This window comes from Eretmochelys imbricata, chromosome 8 (genome assembly GCF_965152235.1).
Source record: "Eretmochelys imbricata isolate rEreImb1 chromosome 8, rEreImb1.hap1, whole genome shotgun sequence".
Classification (NCBI taxonomy): domain Eukaryota; kingdom Metazoa; phylum Chordata; order Testudines; family Cheloniidae; genus Eretmochelys; species Eretmochelys imbricata.
Window position 1 is genome coordinate 48608665 of NC_135579.1, and position 22150 is coordinate 48630814.

The 22150-nt window shown below is 48.2% G+C and overlaps 1 protein-coding gene across 4 annotated transcripts; it reads right to left on the reverse strand.

Annotated features, from left to right (window-relative positions):
- Nucleotides 1-577: 577 nt before the first annotated feature.
- Nucleotides 578-21415, reverse strand: ALDH9A1 (aldehyde dehydrogenase 9 family member A1). 4 transcript variants are annotated; one of them, XM_077824673.1, is made up of 12 exons: nucleotides 21259-21415; nucleotides 20443-20646; nucleotides 18027-18172; nucleotides 16463-16592; nucleotides 15030-15164; nucleotides 14172-14368; nucleotides 12534-12674; nucleotides 10961-11149; nucleotides 8096-8183; nucleotides 2771-2912; nucleotides 1746-1858; nucleotides 578-1212 (listed from the first exon to the last, which is right to left on the reverse strand). In XM_077824673.1, exons 2-12 carry the CDS (start codon nucleotides 20618-20620, stop codon nucleotides 1118-1120), a joined length of 1554 nt encoding a protein of 517 aa, XP_077680799.1. In that variant the 5' UTR covers nucleotides 20621-20646; nucleotides 21259-21415; the 3' UTR covers nucleotides 578-1117. The 4 variants fall into 4 exon arrangements, with proteins under 4 accessions (XP_077680799.1, XP_077680802.1, XP_077680800.1 ...); XM_077824676.1 differs by lacking the exons at nucleotides 20443-20646; nucleotides 21259-21415 and adding exons at nucleotides 19876-19979; nucleotides 20254-20403; XM_077824674.1 differs by lacking the exons at nucleotides 20443-20646; nucleotides 21259-21415 and adding an exon at nucleotides 20224-20403.
- Between the last annotated feature and the right edge of the window lie 735 nt (nucleotides 21416-22150).

The following is a 22150-nucleotide window of genomic DNA, read 5'->3' on the forward strand; positions in this document are numbered from 1 at the left end:
TGCCTCCTTGATGGCGGTTGTCCCTTTACCTACTCCTGTTTAGCTAAGCTAGCCATACACAGCTCTTTAATTCTTCCTCACTCAGTCCCTCTAAGGGTGGGTGCAGTCTGCTCTGAAGTGCTGCCAATGTTATACTAGCTTGCTGGTGTCCTAGAATTGAACACTATGCTAAGAGCATTGTATATCACCACCTTTCTGGAGTAGCAGAAACCTACCTCTTGAAACAGCCACAGGAGGCAGTTTTGCACTTGGCAGTGCCTTTCTGTACCCCTTGTATCAGTTCCACTTCTGAGACTCCCTTTGATACTACACTTGATTTAAAAATCCTGTTGCCCTCTAAGTCGTTTATGTAGTGAGTGATCTAGGCAGTAGCTCTGCTGTAGGTGGGACTCAAGAGTTAGCTTTACTAAACTCCAGGCTGGATGGCTTGAGCCTGCTAGATGCTTAGTCCCTGCTCACACACTAGTCCTCTACCCCACGCTTGAGTTGCAGCTCCTCTCTAAAAAACAGTCTTCTCCCACTGGCAGGTAGCACTTTGAGCTACAGCTCCAGTTCTTCCATAAACAGAACTTTCAGATAAGGCTGTATACCAGAACTTTTATTTGACTGCTAAAATAAAGTAGTATAAAACAGTTTCTCCAAGTGCATGTGTACACAAAGAATAGCTTGCCTCATTGTTGGTGCCTTGGGGGATAAACAATTTTCACTACACCAGCAACTACCCCTAGGTGATTCTAGAGTGGAGCACTAGCACTATTCCATAGCTGCAGGTGGATGCCATTATATACTGCTATCCTCACTGCATAATGAGCTATATTTGGAAAAAGACTCTGTCAGCAACCACCCACATATAGAGATGGCCAAATGGTGTTCCAAGGTCACTTAATCCAATTTTAGTCCTAGGCAGATTGTGGAGAATGGGACACTCAAACCTGAACCCGAACTGTTTGTCTCCCATCCCCCCTCACAAATGCAAAGGATTGCAGCACACTGCCCCACCCTAGCTTCCCCCATTGGCACAGGACATTCAGAGCACTTGTTACTGCAATCTAGAAGTTCTAGTAGAAATCTCTGGCTGACTGGGACAGCCTGTTGCTCTCCTGTGAGGCCCATGCCATTAGAACACAGATTCCACATCACCCATCTCCACACAGACGGTTTTCAGCTGTGAGTAATACTCAATTCCTGCCTGGCCATTCTCTCTGCCGAACCCTGGAAGGAAAAGACGCCATATTCAGGAGTGAGATGGCAGTGCCAGTCATTGCCACCCACCTTCTTATGTTATTGCTCTGTCACTAGTCATGTGGTCAGACTCAGCCATGCACACCTCTGGCCCTTTGGGGAAGGACAACCCTGCCTGCAGGCAGCAGTCCAGCATCACTAGCTTCTTGATATGGCATCTCAAGTTATCCCTAGACTGAGTAGCTGAGTCAACTCTGAACTAGGAGCCATAGCAGGCAATGTAACTTCCCTTCCCTTGCTTTCTTGGTGTGTAACATTGCAGCCACCTCACCAACCTCCCGCCTTTAGTTTCTAACTGCAGCCCCGAGTGCTCAGAATAGCAACCAAGCTGCTGAGCAGCTTTTGGCTTCCTACAGATGTGACAGCCTCAGTTTTTGGGGTCTCAGCCTAGGATGACACCACTTGATTCTGCTATCACAGGAGTAGGGACATTGATTCCTATATGCTGGAGAGGTTTAAAAGGGAAGCTCTAGTAGGTTTTTCAGAGCTGGTGCCTTGCTCACCTGACATCTTGTATCCTCCAAAGGGCAGCTCCACAGGGCTGACGTTATAGTTGTTAATGAAGCATATTCCAGCCTGGAGAGCAGCAGCCACCCTGTGAGCCCGCTGGATATCCCTGTGGGAGAAGGACAAGGTTTAGTTCAAGCCTTCCCTTCCATACCAGTCCCCCAACCCTCTGCAGACAGCTCAAGTGGTAAGTATTAAGTCCCACTAGCTGCCTTTGCTCCCCCATGCCCAATAGCAGAACTGTGCAGAAGTGCATGAGAATCTAGTTCACAGGCACTGGTTTTGACCCTGAGGAGAGAGGCACCCAATCTGTGCCTGCCCAATGGATGTAGCAGCTAATTGCCAGGAAACCTAGGGTGGCATTTAATTTAGAGCTATTAGCCACTAGTGGCTATCTTGTCCCCCACCACTACAAGGGAAAGCAGGCAAGAGCTGCCTTTGGACACTTGGTGTGTGCATGTCCCAAAATGAGGCAGTGTCTTCCTGTGGCAGGGAAGACAGGCAGGGCTGTGAAGGAGTTTGAGTGGCAGCTGGAGACAAGTTGTTATGAAAAGGGGAAACGGGGGGGGGGGGGGGAGGGAAACCACCACCAACTATCATTTACAATTCTGTACTCCCAGCATGGTGCATTTTGTTAGTCTTTTACACTACAAACTCCTAGGGAAGGAGCCATTTCCTAATCTATGTCTGCACAGTGAGACCCCTGTCCTACCTGGAATACAAATAGCAGAGACTACATGTCCAGCACACAGAGGCAGGGACTTTTTGTTCCAGGTTTTGCACAGCACCAGAACAATAGGGTCCCGATCCATGACTGGGAATCCTAGGTGCTATGATTATATACAAAAAATAAATAATAGTGCTCTTTCTTGATCTGAGCCATCTTGCTGCTCTCTGTGGCTGTTAGAAGAGAGCATCTCTGAAGCAGAATTGCCACTAGGACTTGGTGTTCTAGTTTGGTAACATTCTTCCCCTACCCCTAGTCCATTTCAAAGGACTGAACACTGCCCCCCACCTGTACCTGGTAAAGACACCACCTGCCAGCCCAAAGGTGGTGTTATTGGCTCTCTCCAGGACCTCCTCCTCGGTGTCAAATGGTAGGATGGACATGACAGGCCCAAAGATCTCCTCTTTCACACATGTCATGTCATCTCTGCAGTCCCCTGAAAGTATTGCAGCACATGTGTATTTGTAGTGCTGAATTATGTATAACCCCAGCCCCACCACAACAATCCTTGACATAGCATCTTAATTGGCACTCCATTGGCCAAGTTGGGAAAGGTTTAGGGTAGAATGTGGGTGGGAGGGTGGCATGTCCTACCTCTCACATGCAGAGCAAGCACTAACTTTTACACTCATCCCCCTGACTAGTCATTCCACTGGGCTCCAATCCACAACTTGTGTGTTACTTCTCTGTCAAGGCCCCCATGCTCCATCCATTGGGTCCCTGTGTCCTATCAAAGCTCCTGAACCTACGAATCCATTGCCTTGCATTGCAACCTGAATCCATTATCTATGTTACTTGTGGGAAATGTTGCAGTTCAGGATTGAAGGGCTAGGCAGAGCTATGTATGAGGCCAAACGTGGGTACTGGCAGATTGGGGGGGTGGGGGGGGAATGGTGGCATGCGCAAGCTTGCACATCATCTGCCTCTACCATGCCTCCAAGATCCTCCAACAACTAAGACAAGTAAAGATCATGTCCAGCCATGGCATTGACATATGACTTCTATCCTGGCTCTGCATTATGCAGGAAGTTGGCAGGCTACCTGCCCACAATTCAGAGCCCTCAGCTGCTGCTTCACATCCCAAATTCCCTCACATTCCCCTTTAAGCCTACCCACCATCCATTCTTGTACCAGTATGTCCAGCTCTACCAGCCCTGGGGCTGAACAACTAAAGAGGGTTGCAGGAGCTTCAAGAGGGTATAACAAAGGTGGGCAAACTGGGCAGTGTGATAGATTAAATTTAATGTGGGTCAAGGGTATACACCGGACCCTCGCTAGAACGTGGGGTTCAGGATCCATGTGTGGTACCACATTAACACGGGGACCGCGTTATAGCAGGGGCTGCGTTACCCTGGATCCCAAATATTTAAATTTGGGATCCATCGCCGCAACTGTGCTCTAGCAATGCGTGCTCTAGCGAGGGTCCGCTGTATCTACACTGCAGTTGGAGGGGTGATTGCAGCACACAGACATACCTAAACTAGTTGTTTCAAGCTAGCTAGATCAAAACAATAGACATGAAGCCACTGCAGCAGCATGTATAAACTCCCCTACTCTGAATACATACTTGAACTGCTAGCACTTGCAGCTGCAGTGCTATTATTATTCAAATGAGCTCAGTCAACACTAGCTGTGGTCTGTCTTCAAGTGCTGCAATCACAGCTCTGATTGCAATGTTGAAACCCCTAAGCTGCAAAGTCATGCACAGTATGGGACACATTTTCAACTTCTCATAACCCTTCCTGGGCTCTAAACGAACTCCAAAAAGGGACCTAGGCATTGTTGCGGACAGCTCAAAGACCTCTGCTAGATGCACAGCAGCACTTGAGTGTTAGGAAGCATAAGAAAATGCAGACAATATTGCTACACTGTATAAAAAGTCTGCCCTTGAACACCATGTAGTCAGTTCTGGTCACCCTTTGCAACACAGCCAAGTTAGGAAGGGTCTAAAAATATTAAGAAGACTACAGAAGCTGGGAAGATTGAGACTATTCAGTTGAGAGGAAATGAAAAAGATGGGATGTGCTAAGAAGTGCATTACACAGTTGAGAGAAGGTAGGATCAGGCGCTGCTTTCTCACTCCTTCCAAGAGTGATGTAGTGGTGGGAGTCTGCTATAGATCACCGGACCAGGGGGATGAGGTGGATGAGGCTTTCTTCCGGCAACTCGCAGAAGCTACTAGATCGCATGCCCTGGTTCTCATGGGTGACTTTAATTTTCCTGATATCTGCTGGGAGAGCAATACAGCGGTGCATAGACAATCCAGGAAGTTTTTGGAAAGCGTAGGGGACAATTTCCTGGTGCAAGTGCTAGATGAGCCAACTAGGCTGGGAGCTTTTCTTGACCTGCTGCTCACAAACAGGGAAGAATTAGTGCGGGAAGCAAAAGTGGATGGGAATCTGGGAGGCAGTGACCATAGTTGGTCGAGTTCAGGATCCTGACACAGGGAAGAAAGGTAAGCAGCAGAATACGGACCCTGGACTTCAGGAAAGCAGACTTCGACTCCCTCAGGAAACGGATGGGTAGGATCCCCTGGGGGACTAACATGAAGGGGAAAGGAGTCCAGGAGAGCTGGCTGTATTTCAAGGAATCCCTGTTGAGGTTACAGGGACAAACCATCCCGATGTGTCGAAAGAATAGTAAATATGGCAGGCGACCGGCTTGGCTTAACGGTGAAATCCTAGCGGATCTTAAACATAAAAAAGAAGCTTACAAGAAGTGGAAGGTTGGACATATGACCAGGGAAGAGTATAAAAATATTGCTCGGGCATGTAGGAATGAAATTGGGAAGGCCAAATCGCACCTGGAGCTGCAGCTAACAAGAGATGTCAAGAGTAACAAGAGGGGTTTCTTCAGGTATGTTGGCAACAAGAAGAAAGCCAAGGAAAGTGTGGGCCCCTTACTGAATGAGGGAGGCAACCTAGTGACAGAGGATGTGGAAAAAGCTAATGTACTCAATGCTTTTTTTGCCTCTGTCTTCACTAACAAGGACAGCTCCCAGACTGCTGCGCTGGGCATCACAACATGGAGTAGATGGCCAACCCTCTGTGGAGAAAGAGGTGGTTAGGGACTATTTAGAAAAGCTGGACGTGCACAAGTCCATGGGGCCGGGCGAGTTGCATCCGAGAGTGCTAAAGGAATTGGCGGCTGTGATTGCAGAGCCATTGGCCATTATCTTTGAAAACTCGTGGCGAACGGGGGAAGTCCCAGATGACTGGAAAAAGGCTAATGTAGTGCCAATCTTTAAAAAAGGGAAGGAGGATGATCCTGGGAACTACAGGCCAGTCAGCCTCACCTCAGTCCCCGGAAAAATCATGGAGCAGGTCTTCAAAGAATCAATCCTGAAGCACTTACATGAGAGGAAAGTGATCAGGAACAGTCAGCATGGATTCACCAAGGGAAGGTCATGCCTGACTAATCTAATCACCTTCTATGAAGGGATTACTGGTTCTGTGGATGAAGGCAAAGCAGTGGATGTATTGTTTCTTGACTTTAGCAAAGCTTTTGACATGGTCTCCCACAGTATTCTTGTCAGCAAGTTAAAGAAGTATGGGCTGGATGAATGCACTATAAGGTGGGTAGAAAGTTGGCTAGATTGTGGGGCTCAACGGGTAGTGATCAATGGCTCCATGTCTAGCTGGCAGCCGGTGTCAAGTGGAGTGCCCCAGGGGTCGGTCCTGGGGCCGGTTTTGTTCAATATCTTCATAAATGATCTGGAGGATGGTGTGGATTGCACTCTCAGCAAATTTGCGGATGATACTAAACTGGAAGGAGTGGTAGATATGCTGGAGGGCAGGGATAGGATACAGAAGGACCTAGACAAATTGGAGGATTGGGCCAAAAGAAATCTGATGAGGTTCAATAAGGATAAGTGCAGGGTCCTGCACTTAGGACGGAAGAACCCAATGCACAGCTACAGACTAGGGACCGAATGGCTAGGCAGCAGTTCTGCGGAAAAGGACCTAGGGGTGACAATGGATGAGAAGCTGGATATGAGTCAGCAGTGTGCCCTTGTTGCCAAGAAGGCCAATGGCATTTTGGGATGTATAAGTAGGGGCATAGTGAGCAGATCGAGGGACATGATCGTTCCCCTCTATTCGACATCGGTGAGGCCTCATCTGGAGTATTGTGTCCAGTTTTGGGCCCCACACTACAAGAAGGATGTGGATAAATTGGAGAGAGTCCAGCGAAGGGCAACAAAAATGATTAGGGGTCTGGAACACATGACTTATGAGGAGAGGCTGAGAGAACTGGGATTGTTTAGTCTGCAGAAGAGAAGAATGAGGGGGGATTTGATAGCTGCTTTCAACTACCTGAGAGGTGGTTCCAGAGAGGATGGTTCTAGACTATTCTCAGTGGTAGAAGAGGACAGGACAAGGAGTAGTGGTCTCAAGTTGCAGTGGGGGAGGTTTAGGTTGGATATTAGGAAAAACTTTTTCACTAGGAGGGTGGTGAAACACTGGAATGCGTTACCTAGGGAGGTGGTAGAATCTCCTTCCTTAGAAATTTTTAAGGTCAGGCTTGACAAAGCCCTGGCTGGGATGATTTAGTTGGGGATTGGTCCAGCTTTGAGCAGAGGGTTGGACTAGATGACCTCCTGAGATCCCTTCCAACCCTGATATTCTAGGATTCTATTCCTTAATTTAAAAGTGATCAAAGAAAGTGCATTTTTGAACTAGAGCCCTGATAAGCCTGAGGAACCCACTGCTAGTAGATGAGATCAAGAGCCCCATAAGATTCAAGGAGAATTAGGGGGGGTTTTTTTGTGGGGTTTGTTTTAAGATCATCATCTACAGTTAGGGTTACCATATGCCTGTATTTTCCCAGACGTGTCCAGCTTTTCGGTTCTTAAATCCCCGTCCGGGAGGAATTTTTAAATACCTAAAAACGTCCGGGATTTTGCCATTATTATTTTTCCCCCAAGGAAGAGCTGATCATTCAAGAAAGAGCAAATGTTGATCACTCGAGAGCGTGCCCGCTTTCCCCCCGCCCAAGCTCCCAGGGGTTGGCTTGCACCATGAAACAGCTGTTTCGCATGGCTGGGAGGGAGGAGGAGGAGGGGGAACGCGACATGCTCAGGGGAGGAAGTGGAGACTTTGGGGAATGGGGGTGGGGAACGGGTGGAGTTGGGGCAGCGCTGGGGAGCACGGGCAAATGCCACACACCCCACCCCCCCATGGAGTGTCCCCTTTTTTGAATGTTCAAATATGGTAACCCTATCTACAGTTAAATTATCTAGAAAAAGCTTCTTAAAGGGATATCAACTTTCAGGACAAAGAGCAAGCACCCTCTACCCAGGATTAGGGAGAAATTTCCAACCCCTTTGGGCCAGTTCTCTTGCAGTTGTCCTTCCTGGGCGTATTAATACATCTTCCTCTGAAGCATCAGATTCTGGTCACTGTCAAAGATATTATACACCACTGATCTTATCCAGTATGTTCCTATGCCTCTAGAGTACCATGTGTTGGGTTCAGTTGTCTGAGCTATACAAACTATCTGAAAAGGGTTACACATTTCACAGGTTTCACTTTAGGCAGAGGGACCGACAGAGCTCGGGAACTTGTTAGCATTAAACCTATGCATATAAAATAGCTCCACTGAGCTGAAGAGGAATCATACCTAGCACGCAGGGTCGCATATAGTAGCCATTCTTCAGCTTCGGGTCATCAGGAACATACAGCTCCCCACCACACAGCACCTTTGCCCCCTGAAAATGAGCCAAACTAGAAGGTACACAGGTGTCAGAGAGCCAGCACACCGCCCTGATATGCCTGCTGGCCAGCAGCAGCAGCCTTAGAAGAGGCCTACGGTGGATGGAATTGGCCACAATCACAGGAATAATGAAGTCCAGGAGTCTGGGGGTTTAGGGGGAGGCAACGGTCAAATCAGCTTCAAAGAGAGCTGCCCAGTGAAGGCCCTGGACTGCTTGGGAGGCTAAAAGAGCAGCAGCTGTCACCCTGTGGCTATGTAGGGACCAGAGCAGGCAGTTCTCAGTGACAGGATTAGCCAATTCCCCAAGAGCAGGAAGCCTCCCTCCCTCCTTCCCTTTATACCCACAAAGTACAGGAGAACAGCAGCAGTTGTTTGGGAAAGCCAGGCTGGATTCCCAAGGTTATTATTCCCTTCACCTCCAGAGCTCCTCCAAGAGCTTTAACACAAACTGAGATGCCTAAAGGCTCGAGTAGCATGCAACTGGCCAGACACATTATGGGGATGTTCATCCCACCCAGAAGGGAAAGGGGTTTGCTCTACTCTACTAGCACCACTGCAGGCAGCAGAATGGAAGTTAGCAATCTGGCACCCCACCACCACCCTTGGCTTGCCCTTGCTCTAATTTTTTTAAAGCACTTGATATCACCCAGCAATACATGCTTTTCGCGGGTGGACTGGAAAGGAAGGGGTTAAAGCAGATGTCTGCAGAAGGCACCCTGCTCTAGTGTTTGTCCATCAAGTGGTAACTGCAGTTCACCGTGACCCAGCGTCACTGGGGACAGCATTGACTCAAGTAATCAAGCTGGGACCTATTCCCCCTCCCCCCCCCACAGTGTGGACAATTTATTGTGCGCTTTACTACACAAACCCATACCGAATAATTTTAGATACAGATTGAATTGCCTTTGAAAAAAATATATATGTCCTTTGTGGTTTATCTTTGCTACTGAACAGGAGTACCTGTATTCTAGCTCCAAAAATAATGAGCAAACAAAAACACTTCTTGCTTCATCCTAGTTTGGGATTGTGCCATTTTCACTAGCAATCTTGTTTTCTTTTTGGAGATGAATTCAGGAATAATTCAATACATCTGTGTGCACGTGTGACCTTGGCCATAAGAAGATGCAGTTGCTGAGGAGTCTCAAAATGTACATCTGCTTCTCCTGTAGCTTTCCCACTGGAATTATATTCCACGGTGATTTTTGAGAGTTTCAGTGGAGCAAAAAAATGTAGAATGTCTTGGGCACTAGCTTGACAGGCTTTCATGTTTTCCCTGGCCAGTGTTTGCTATCAGCTAAGAACTGAAAACCCTTGAGTTTAGAGCCACGCAGAGCCTGAGCAGACAGCATCTGCTGCTGCCCATGCCACAAAGAGAAAGCCTGCCCAAGCAAGCAGATAAAGGAGAAAACTGTTTTCAGCTGTCTGTATTCGGAGCTGGCCAGGGTCCAAAGTTCAAGGCTCTGCCATTCTCCTGTTACAGATGATGATATTGCTAACATGGCTGGTGAAGCCAGGAGCTGCAGTCTCTTGTTAGTATGTCAGAAAGGGTAATGCAGAGCCCTAGACTTGGCCTGTGGCTAGAAGAATGCATTTCCCACTGCTTTGTTTGACGAGCCCAGTAAGCTGTAATTTGAATCTGCCCCGGTGATCTGTTACTGGCCTGTTAAACAAAGAGCTCTGCAGTTAAACTTTAAACCAGGACTGTCAGACTCATTCTGGGGAGAGACACAAATTCAGCTTTTCATACGGGCACCTAGTACAAGTTCAGGACAACAGTCTCCTCTCGACCCATAGCAGAGCTCCAACTGGGATCAATAGGAAGTTTGCACAAAGATCAAGGGTGAAATCTGGCCTGTATGTAATAACTTTGGACCAGCCCCTCAGCTGGTGCAAATCAGCATTCCTCCAGTGGAGCTATACCAGTTTACACCAGTTAAGGATCTGGCCCTTAGTTGTTCATTTCATGGTCATGTTCAGCAGGAAAATATTCTTCACTTCAGAATGACCCTTACTTCCATTATTTGTCTCTCTTCCCTCCCTGTCTGTCCCCTACTTTCATCCCCCTGCATTTTGTTCTCTGCACCCTCGCAATTCTACCCTCATCAGGGTACACCCCAAACCCCTTCCCAATTCCTGATGCTAAAATGATCTGCAGTTAAATAGTTAGTGCTGACATATGAACATCATTAGACTTTAGCATGGCTAGACCAAAGGCATTAACAGGCGTTGGGAAGTTCAGTCTCAAAGCTATTATATCCAGGCTGCTTGCAGACGAGGCACGCATCACTTCACTGGTTACGCTTGGGTCAAGTCTAGAAGGTTCTCATTGCAAACACAAGACCTACCATTTTGTTTTTAAATGAAACCTGAGATTCTACAGTATTCAAATATGCCCCATAAACAGATCAAGCAAGCCAGGTGTTTGCCACCTCTGCTTTACATGATACAATGTGCACTATCCATCCTCATGACCCCATAGCCCTGCTGAGACACTAATATCTGAATGGTATGATATCTTACCACTCTGATTCAAGATTAAGCCATTGTGTAAGTTTTAACCCCTTATTATATAGGGGTCCCTTCTATATGTACCCTCTTGGCATGTGTAATTCAACCTCAGCAGGGAAAGGGCTTCACCCCAGAAAGGGTAGGGAGAACATGCTGCCTGTCTATTAAACTAGCAGCAGAGGGAGATGGAAAGTCCCTTCCCCAACATTTGTGAGACTCTTTCCAGCAAGCCTCCTCAAATCCAAGAAAGCCAGATGCTCTTACCTGCTCCTTTGCCTGCGTAATGAACCCCAGGACTCGCTCCAGGTGGGGGCGGCTGATCAGGGCCCCCATCCTTGTGTCTTCCAGAAGTGGATCTCCAATTTTAATCTTCTGGGTGCGTTTCACCACTTCCTTTGTGAAGGCCTCCAGGATCTCCCTCTGCACAAACACTCGAGTGCCATTGCAGCAAACCTGGGACATCAGAATCAGCAGTATCTTATACAAGGCTCTTTAGGGGGAATATGTAACATACTATAGTCCCCCACAGGACTCCCCACTGGCACATTATCCTACCCACTGAAGCCGCACGTGCACCAACCACTTGTTTCACTTGCAGCTGAATCCCATTTCTTGGAGGAAGTATAAGTGGCTAGTAAGGGACCAATGTAGCTACCAAGTTTAACCCCCTCACGATCTTCCCTCAAACATATTGGGAGTGAGCTGAAGGACTTGAACTCCTTTCCCTGTCACCAGCTCCATATGGGCCACTAGCATGATTGCTGTTTGCATGGCAGCCTGATTGATTAGAGAGGAGCTCAGAACAGCCTAGGGGCCTTCCTTCCCAACTCTGGGGCTGTTTGGATACAGAAGTGAACTGCATTATGCAGCTCAGTCCATCCCCAGGGGCAATAAATGCAAAGGGATTGATTGCTGTTCCCTCTCTCACCACAAAACACATCACATACAAGTATTTTAGTGGTCTCGGTGCCACCAAGTGGTGAAAATATATACAGCCACCAGCAGGGATAATCAGAGTTAGCTGTTCAAACCCCAAAGATGCTCCAAAGGGACACATAAGCATTTAGCTATTATGGCAACAGATGTTACAGAAAGCCCCAAAGTGCCCCAGGGGCTGGGCCCACAGGGGGTAAACATCTTGCAGGCTGGCATGGGGATGGGAGCATCATCAGCAAGCCAGAGAGAAAAGCCCCACACTGCTGCAGACTCACAGCAGCTGATCTAGTCAGTAATGGAATCCAAAGAGACCACAGTAGGGAGGCAGAGCCATACATTCTGATCTCTGTGCTGCAGGCTTGATTCCAAGAGCCAAGATGCAGAAAGAGCTGATCTTAGGGGCTGGTATCTTACACAGAAGAAGCTCCTGGAGCCACCCCCTCCACTCCAGAGAATGATGCTACCTGCTGGGGCAAGTGAGGAAGGAGCTAGAGGTGGCACAGTAGGAGGCATTCGAACCCCAGTTTTGCCCTCTATTGGGATTCTCACTGGAGGCAGAATCCAGGAGACATCCCCTCAGACAGCAGGGTGTGTGCTAGAGCCCTGCTTAATCCCGCTCCTGCGGACCCCTGTCCCGCTGCAGGGTTCTACACTAGTCGGGTGCAGAGCTCCAGTGTGTGCCCTTCCCCAAGCCTCTGCAAGAAACCTCATAAACAGGTTCCATCATGGGCACTGCTCCCCAGGGCACTTTCTCCTATCATGTACAAGGAGGGTGAATATAACTTGAGTGTTTTAGGACGTCAATCGCTGTAGTATCTGTGGGACTGGAGATGTGGAAGGGAGGGAGACATGAGAGTAGAGAGTAAGCAGGTAGCATTCACATCCCCTTGGAGCTACGCACCTCGCCCTGCGTGAGGAAGTTGGCCATCAGGGCTCCATTCACGGCATTTTCCAGGATGCTGTCAGAGAATATGATGAGGGGGGACTTGCCCCCAAGCTCCAGGGTGACTGGTTTTATGCCTTTGGCTGACATCTCCATGATCTAATACAAACAAAGATAGAAGGGACAGGCTGCTGGGGGCCCAACCAGGAACAGGAACCACGAACAGGACTGTGAGGGCCCAACCAGGTCCAGAAGGGCCACAGGAGACAGCAAATACATGCCCCCCATTCTAGAGATGGGAGGGGAGGAGAGGAGAAATTCACCCCTGGCCCACACACATGCCCTTTGCAACAACAGAAGTCAGTCAAAGGTGGGGACTGCATTTTTTTATTTTAGTGGGGGGCACTCAGGACTGTTCCCATACTGCTGCCCCATGATGGCACAAGAGACTTTTTGTTGATTAAAACATAGTTGAAACCTAAAGAGCTGTGCACGCTGAAAATTTACAGTTTTAAGGGTGTATAAATTTTAACACGTAATAGACTAATTGAATGCAAGGATCCAGATACACAGCACCAGTCAAGGGTGTACATAGGGCACATCATCTAGACTAGCAGGGCACATGTGTGTGTGTCTGTGAAAACATCTACAATACCAGAAGCAGAGTGACCCAGTCTGTGCTGTGCTACTCTGCTCTTCAGGTAGTTTTGGGGCCTCACCTGCCTCAGGGAATGGACAAGGGTTTCTCAGCAAAGAGACTTTGTCAGGAACTGCAAGAGGTTGCGGGGGGGGGGGGGGGGGCGGGGTTTGTTTGCTTCTGAAAAGGCAGCAGCTACAAGCTGAGGGGAATGAGCTAGATCTCCATCCCCACCACGGGAGATGGCCAGGATCAGTTAGCATCCAACACAAATGGAGGACCCCTGCTTGATGGTCCAGGGGGAAAAGCTTGAGTTCTAGGCTCACGTGGCCCCAGGATAAATCTTCCCCAGCTCCAAAGAACTAAATTGTCTCATTGTGTGCACATGAGCAGAATTTGCTGTAGGTCAGGGTTTATTCCCCAAGATACCATTGCTAGGTAAGCAGCTGTCCAATAATGTGGGGTAGAAAATTACTAACAATGATTGCTACCCTCCTTCCTCTAGGGAAAAAGGGGTCTCTGCATATTAATTTATCTTGAGTTTGGGTTGATTGAAGGGAAACATATTAGTTTCCAGGAGTTCCCATGTGTTGTCTTTCTGCTAGTTCAAAACACATCCTGACCCAGGTTTACCCATTTAGGTACCTGTATTTATTCCCTGCTAGAGAACCCTCTCTTCACCAGACCATAACAGGCTGAACAGTTTAAGACTATCAGAGCAGAGACTCTCCATAGATTTAATAGCTCCTCTCTAGAGCAGAGAGGACCTTCAAGCCTCCCACCCCGCAAAAAAAACCCACAACTAGTACTCCAGGCAGGCCCTTATAGCATAAGTACAGCCTGACATTTCTGTGCCATATTTGAATAGCTGTAAGGCATGCCCCATGTGCCCAGCCATTCTCCAGGGCAGGCTGCTTGTGCACAGGCTTCTGGGAGGGTCTGCCTCTGCTGCATGTCCTCTGGTATTCGTGCCATAATTAGAAGTCCCTTGCCCTCCCACCTAGCAGAGTGGTCTTTACCTTGATACCAGTTGGTACGCTCCCGGTGAAAGAGACTTTGGACACATCCTGGTGCTGGCACAGAAACTGGCCAGTGGCAGCTCCACCTTGCACCACGTTGAATAGCCCATTGGGCACACCGGCCTGGGTGAAGATCTCTGCCAGCATTACCACTGAGATGGGGGTGAGGGGAGATGGCTTGTAGATCATGGCGTTACCTATGTGAATCCAGTACGGGAGGGAGGGAGTAGAGGGGGTGTTAAAATTGGAGCGACACTCGGGACAGGGAGGCAGGGGATTTCACATTCAAATATCTCACCCTCCAGGAGGGCAATGGATTTTGCAGAGACTGAAAACAGGAGAGCAACTGGAAGTTTTGCCCCTTTCAATCCCGACAAGGCACCCAGGCAGGGCAGCGACAGCATTTACAAATGCAGTATTTTCAGTAACTGATGAAATGGGGACACAAAGGAGAGCAAATGCAACTGAGGTCACACAGCAGCAGGAAGGAGCTAGTATGGTACCTGCTACCGGAATCAAGTCAGAAGGAGGAGCAGGGACACTGCTTTGCTGGCCCTACCTCTTTGCTCCCTCCTCTCTCTCATCTTTCACTGAAACTCTTACCTGTTTGGTGTGAAGCAACAGCAGCACCCCCTTCCTGTCATGCTCCCGCCCCATAACTTATTTGCTAACTCTCCTTTGCCTTGTTCCCCTCCCAGACAGAAAAAGTTTCTCTGAGAAACAGACCTAAGGCAAACAGATCCTTCTTCACCCACTAATGGAGCTCTTAGTCCATGAATGCTTAACCCCTGACCCTCTTTCACCACACGATCACCCACATCACAAAGAAATCTTGCACAGACAGGGGGGTCTCATTACCACAAGCCAAGGCTGGGGCAGATTTCCAACAGGCAATCTGGAAGGGGTAGTTCCAGGCTCCGATCCCAACACATACCCCAAGCGCCTCTCTTCGGGTGTAAGCAAAGGATCCCCCAGGAAGCTGGATGTGCTGACCTTGGCGGGGATAAATACAGGTGCATGAGAACATATGGAGTTAGCTGAGCAAACAAAGAACCTTCGAGCCTCCAGACAGCTTCAGATCTACTTTCCTGTCTCAGTGCCAAAGTGGGATCTAGCAAATCCCTCTATACTAACAGGTTTGCAAGTGCCCCAAGACCAGTAGCACCAAATGGGGTTTGCCCAAAGCGGTCTTAAGATTTTGACTCAAGGAAAAGCTCCACCTCTTAGTGAATTTGAGAGTGAAATCCCCACAATGCCACTGGAACTAGCAAAAGGACAGAGACTAAAGAAAAAATTTACTGCTGGCCCAGGGGGGTGTCTACAAGCCCACTGAAGCCAGCTGCAATTTATTATGCCAACAGTGGCAGGAAGGTCTTGTGGTTAAGGCACTGGCCTGGGAGCCAGGCAATCTGGGTTCAATTTCCAGTTCTGTTACAGACTCCATGTGTGACTTTGAGCAAGTTACATCTTTCTGTGCCTCAGTTTCTCCATCTGTAAAAAGGAGAGAATAAGCCCCTCTTCTCCCACCGTTTATTTATGCTGTAAATTCTTCAGAGCAGGAACTCTCTCTCACTAAATGTATAAACAGCACCCTAGCACAATGGGGCCCTGATCTCAGCTGGGGCTTTCAGGTCTGGATAACAGCAAATTTGGTCCCTGAATATAAAGACAAAAAGGAAATATAACTTCCATCTGTTAGCTGCTTTACTACAGCCTCACCCATTTATATTTAGAGCTGTGCTCCCACCCCCAGACTATGATAAAGCGTTTATCAGCAGAGCCATCCCTAAGAGGAGATGTTAAATCAGGGTCCAGTCTGCATTGTCTGGTGAAAGCTGAAAGTTGCAAGGCACTTCTAAAAAGAAGCCAGGGACATCATTGGAGGTGTAGCCAGTTACCTTTCTCCCATCACAATCAGCATCAGTGTCCCAAGACGATAAATGGACTCTTGCTACATGTAGAATGGCTGCCCTGTTTACCTGGTCGCTGCTTTCCAGCCCAATTTAATCCCTAGGCACTCCAGCTGAGGTCAATGGAGTCACACAGGTTTTAAAGCAGGACAGAATTTGCCCCCCATGTCTAACTCACCACTGCATAAAAAGTGTTTCCTATCCCAGGTGCGTCAACATGGTGTCTGAAACCAAAATTCTACCCTATTCCAAATAGCCAGGGACTTTCTAGGAGTCCTAAGATTTAATCATCATCTGACTAAACGATCATTGAGGTATACGAATGACTGTCTCACAGCTGGGGAAAAGGAATGAGGCTCCAGTGACTAGTATAGCTCTCACCTGCTATAGCCCCTGCTAAACCTGCATAATACTCCAGGCACTGCCAAGATATGTCAATGTCCACTCTGGCTTCAAAGATGGATTTCCCATTATTGATGGTTTCCATGGTGGCAATTTCTTCCCTCCGTTCCTGTAAGAACGGCACAGTAACAGCATTAGACAGACTGTGGCACCAGCCACAGCATGCTAGCTGCTTTCCAAACGCAGCTGAAGACAATCTTTGCCATCAGTGATAACCCAACCGTCTCTACAAGAAGGAGTTTTCCACTTGCCATTTACCAGCTTGTCAATGTGTTGAGCTGGGTGTAGAGAAGTGTCTAACAAAGACCTGCTGGGGACCTGCCATAGGTCTACTCTTGCTTCACTTCCCTGTTTAGATTTATTGATCATTTCAATTTAGAAATGGGAGTAAACAAAACATTAAGGAAGTTCACAGATGATACCAAATTGGGAGGAACTGCAAAGAGCAGGGACAAGAAAAATCCAAAAGGGACCTAAAGAGGCTAGAACCATGGATTTAAAGATAAATACATTCTACTGGTAAATCATCTTTATCACCAGACTGCCCTGAACATGGCATTACGATTCCACTGTAGGGGTCAGACAGCAGGAGAAGCTGGACTATGAAGGAAAAAATAAGCACAAATCCCTCCAAAAATATAGCAGAGGCAAACCTAAAATGCAGACATGTATTCTTTCATTTGTCCTAGCAAGAGTCCCATTCTAATTCATTCCAGTTACAGGGTTACTGCACTAAGCCCAGACCAACACTGCAAACTTACATTGGTATAACTACGTTGCTCAGAGGTGTGGAAAATCCACACCCTTGAGCGACACAGTGACACTGATTTAACTCCCAGTGTAGAAAATGCCATGTCAATAGAAGGACAGAAGCTCCCCCACAGGCGTAGGCAGTGTCTTCACTGAGCACTACAGGTTAGTGTAGTTAAGTGTACATAAGCTCTCAGTAGTTATGAAGATAAGACAGTGTAACAGTTATCCAATTTAAGTTCCAAAAGCAAATGGAGACAGGGATAGTGCCCTGTACTTTCTGCAGGCACAGAAGTTCTGGACTTTGGGACTTTCACTTCTAGCAAGCTTACGTGGATTTGTATAGGTCTGCTGCAAACAAAACTAAGTTTACTATAAGGATACAGAAACTACAGTAGTGGGGTAAGCAATCCAGAGACCTCAACTCAGGCATAAATTTGGCTTATATTCTTTGGGAAAGGGGAGGCGCAAGTGACAAGGGAGGCAGGCAGGCACTTTAGGGCTCTGAAGAGAAGAGAAGACTTAGCTAGTGGTCACAATTCCACAAACAAAGCTACCTTGATGAGACTGGAGGCCCAGCCCTGCCCAAGGAAATCTCTCTGCTGATCAAGTATAACTTTCAAAATGTACATTATTCATGCAATTTGAATAAATGGTACCGCATTAGTGGTCTTATCTAGTGCTGCAAGCACAGCCCAACAGCAAGCTGTGAAGGGTTAAAAGAACAGCTCAGGAGGAGGATCAAGGACGGGACCACATCATTCCAACACAAGAGAAAAGCTTCACCACATACCCGGATAATCCTGGCAGCCTCCAGCAGAACCCTGCTCCGCTCCATGCCCGATTTCTGGCTCCATATCTTAAAGGCAGCTTTGGCACTCTGCACAGCCAGATCCACCTCCTTCTCCCCAGAGAAGAGAAACTTGCCCATCACTCGACCTAAGAAAAAAAAAGTTTATATTTCAGAGCTTTCGTTCAGAGATTTTTTCCATTAACCTCACTATTAGCAAGCGTTTATAGGAGTAGCACCAATGCAATCCATGGTTTACAGTATCAGAAGTAGTGTTCATTCTGTCTCCTACTGCTTTTGCATGTATGCTAACAGATTTTAAGGCCACAAAGAATCATTGTGATCATCTAGTCTGACCTCCTGTCTAGAGGATTTCATCTAGTAATTCCTACACTGAGCCCAATAACTTGTGGTTGAACTACAGCATCTTTTAAAAAGACATCCAATCTCAATTTAAAGATTTCATGTGGTGAAGAATCCACCACAAACCATGGTGAACTGTTTCAATGGTTAGTTAACTCTGCTGTTCAAATTTTGCTCCCTATTTCCAGTTAGAATTTGTCAAGCTTCGACTTCCACTTGTCGAATCTTATGTCTTTATCTGCAAGATTAAAGCACCTCCTCCCTGTGTTGATTCCGTAGGACTTGGGATAACCCAATAACACCCATTTCAAACATCCTCTCCCCAAAAGCCTTCTAATCCCAGCATTTTAAGACAGTTATAATTTTTAATACGTTTTGAACAGGTCATCTGCCAGTACCAGAAGTTGGTATTGGATCACCAAGGGCCAGATCCTGTAGAATTCTGCATGGATCTTCCATTAAAGTCAGTGGTCATTCTGCTTATGGCCTGGGTGCAGGGCTGGGCTGCAGAGGTTGGTACTGGTATGGACTATGCCAGCTTCTGGTATTGACACTAATTCCAAGCATTATTTGCTAAAATACCGACAGACATCCTGCCTCTGAATATGACCATTATGCTACTAGCACCAAGTGTTATCTGCTAGAACTATTATTTTTCCCGGGTGCCCTCCTTGAGACACCATAAAGGGATCTGACTTTTAGAGAATGGGTGCCCAATGCCTTATGAAAATCAGAACTGTTTAAGGGGTCTCAACCTGAGACACTTAAAAGTCACAAGACCCTTTTGAAAACCTTGGCATAATTCACTAGTGTGAAGGGTGGCCAGGGCAGAAAGGAGAAGCAGCTACATGAAGATTTGAAATCCTTTAAGCATTTGAGAAGCAGCACCAAAGGCAATTCCCACATAAGTAGAAGCTTGTGCTTGCGTTTTCTAACTATCCTATGGGTTACTGGCTGGTGCGTCAGTGCTGAATTTCCATCAGAGGTAGTCATTCAACCCAAATACTGGCTCTAAGGCAAATTCACACTTTTCTGAATGCCACTGCACAGCATCTACAGATATTCTCACAGACAATGCGACTGATGTGAAGAGTGGAGGTGCTGGCAGGAGAGAGTGGGATGCTGTATACTCAGAGGTGGCAAAGGGAAAAGAACTAGGTGTGTGCGCCCCACAAGGCGGTAGCAGTGCGGGGCACCTGGCTAAAGAGATGAGAAAAGTCCATGCTTTCCTGTCTACCTCATCACACCGGGGATTTGCCAAGTGCCTTTGCTGTTTCGCCCCATTCTGTTAAGTATGAAAGTGCACTGGGCTTAGTCTACAGGAGGACTTGGGACCCAACTAGCCCCAGGGCTGATGCAACAGAATGAGAAATCCAGGCCACTTATCAGGTGCTGTGGCAATATTTGCTGCACTAACTCTTTTTCCTGAGCCCTTATACCAGATAGCACTTCCTTTTTCTATCCCATGCAAGTTTAAATGGAAGAGAACCTGTTCCAGGGCTCTGGAGCTGCGCTCCGGCTCCGCTCCAGCTCCAGGCAAAAACCTGCAGCGCCACTGCTCCGGAGCTGCTCCACGGGCTCTACTCCAAAGCCCTGTGTTAAACAACAACATCTTTATGAGTAAGACAAGCTATGTAAGTACTACCCAAATTGAAGGCAGTGTTGTTGTAGCCTTGTTGGTCTAAAGATAATAGAGAGACAAGGTAGGTGAGGTAATATCTTTTACTGAACCAATTTCTGCTGCTGAAAGAAATCAGTAAAGAAAGCTATTTAAGCGTGGAAGTTTGTCTCTTTCACCAACAGAATTTGGTTGAATAAAAGATATTATCTAACCCACCTTGTCTCCCCAAGTTGAAGGAACAATTACTTGGAGACATTGCAATGTGCTGGGCCTCGCAGTACAGCTTGGGATTTCATCTGCTGTGTCTATCTAGTATTCCAATCCAGTTCATGGGCACTGGCAGGTTGTTATAGATCTTCAGGCACTTTCTACTGAGAATACAGCAGCTCCTCCTTGGCTCCAGGATCCCAGGCCCCACAGAAAGCAGTCAGTTACCTGTTGCTGGCTCATTCACCTCCTCACTGTGGCTTCCATCCACGGGCTGAATTCGGGCCCCTGCCCGGTAGTTGAGTGGTTGCTGCAAGTGGAAGGTGCCGGTTTTGCTGCTCATGGTGGCGAAGGGGAGGAAGGAGCAGAATCGAGGTAAAAGGAACAGGCTGTGCCGTGGGAGCATCCGGGGGGCAAGGCAACAGGAACAGGCTATAGAGAAAGAGGAACAGAGACAAGTGTCAGTCACGAAGTGCCCAGGCTCATTTCCAGGAACCACCAGCACCACCCCACACAAGAAGGAGAAGGGCCCCTTGCATTGGAGGAAGAATTGGGGCAGGGGGTGCAAAATCCCCATAATCCCACCAGGGGAAGGTACCCCACTGCTGGAGAGTGGGAGAAGGTATGAAATCCCCCATGACCCCCTGCAGAGGGGACCCTGGCTGCGGGGGGGGGGGGGGGGGGAGGAGGGTAAGAGGTATGAAATCCCCCATAAGTCCCTGAATAGCAGACCCTGACACTGGGGTGGAGAGCAGGGAAGGGGTATGAAATCTCCTATAACACCCCCTGCAGAAGGAACCCTAGCACGGGGGAGGGGTAAAGTATTAAGGTGATCAGACAGCAAATCTGAAAAATCGAGACAGAGGGTTGGGGATAATAGGAGCCTATATAAGAAAAAGACCCCAAAATCGGGACATCTGGTCATCCTATATAGTATCCCCCATAGCTCCCCTAGGGAGGTGCCCCAACACGGGGCGGGGGGGTATGAAATCTCCCATAACACCCCGCGGGGCCCAAGTCCCGAGAGGAAGGACCCAAAGCTACCCGAGGCGCTGCAGGCGGAGGGGACGGCAGCCCCGCAGCTGAGAGAACGGAGCCGGGAGCTCGTGCAGCTGGCGGGACTCAGCTCAGGAACAGCTCCGTGCCGCGGGACGACTCGACTTTACCCTGGCGCGGCGCTGCCCCGCCCCCTTTGTGCGTGGCCCTGCGAGCGGAAGCCTTGTTTATCGCCTCGCTGCCTACCGCAAGCCTCGCGCTGGGGGAGTGTGCGCATGGGCGCGGGGGCCCCCTTCCCCCGCGGGTGACCACGAGTGATACGGGGCCGTGCTCGCTGTGGGATCCAGATTCAGCCTGGGGGGCGGGGTGGGTCAGATCCCCTCTCGCTCTCCCGCGGGGCTTTGCCCCCTCTCTCCACACACCTCGCGGGGAGCCCGCTGCCCCAGTATCCTGGCGCGGTCCTGCTTCAGAAAACCGCACACCTTCTGCACGCAGTTTAATCTACTCCACCCAACCCTACCTAAAACGCACCCAAACTCTGCCCCAAACCCACCCAAAATCTACCCAAATCCTACCTATGCAACCCTCCCCTAACACTACCCCAAACCTGCCCAAACCCTACCTGTCCAACCTCCCCAAACACTTCCCCAAACCTGCCCAAACCCTCATTCCCAAACTCCCCTTCCTTTTCCTTAGCTAATAAACCTTTACTTAGTTTACTACAGAATTTGCTACCAATTTTGTCTTTGGTGTGAGATCTGAGGTGCAAATCAACATGGGTGAGTGACAAGTCTCTTGGGACTGGGTGTATCCTGGAATATTTGTGATTTCTGATGTAAGTGGCCATTTATCACATAGTCCAGCTTGCCTAAGTGGCAAGATAGAGGAGTGTCTATCTGTGGCTCCATTATAAGAGTACTGTAGTACTTGGGGACTTCAC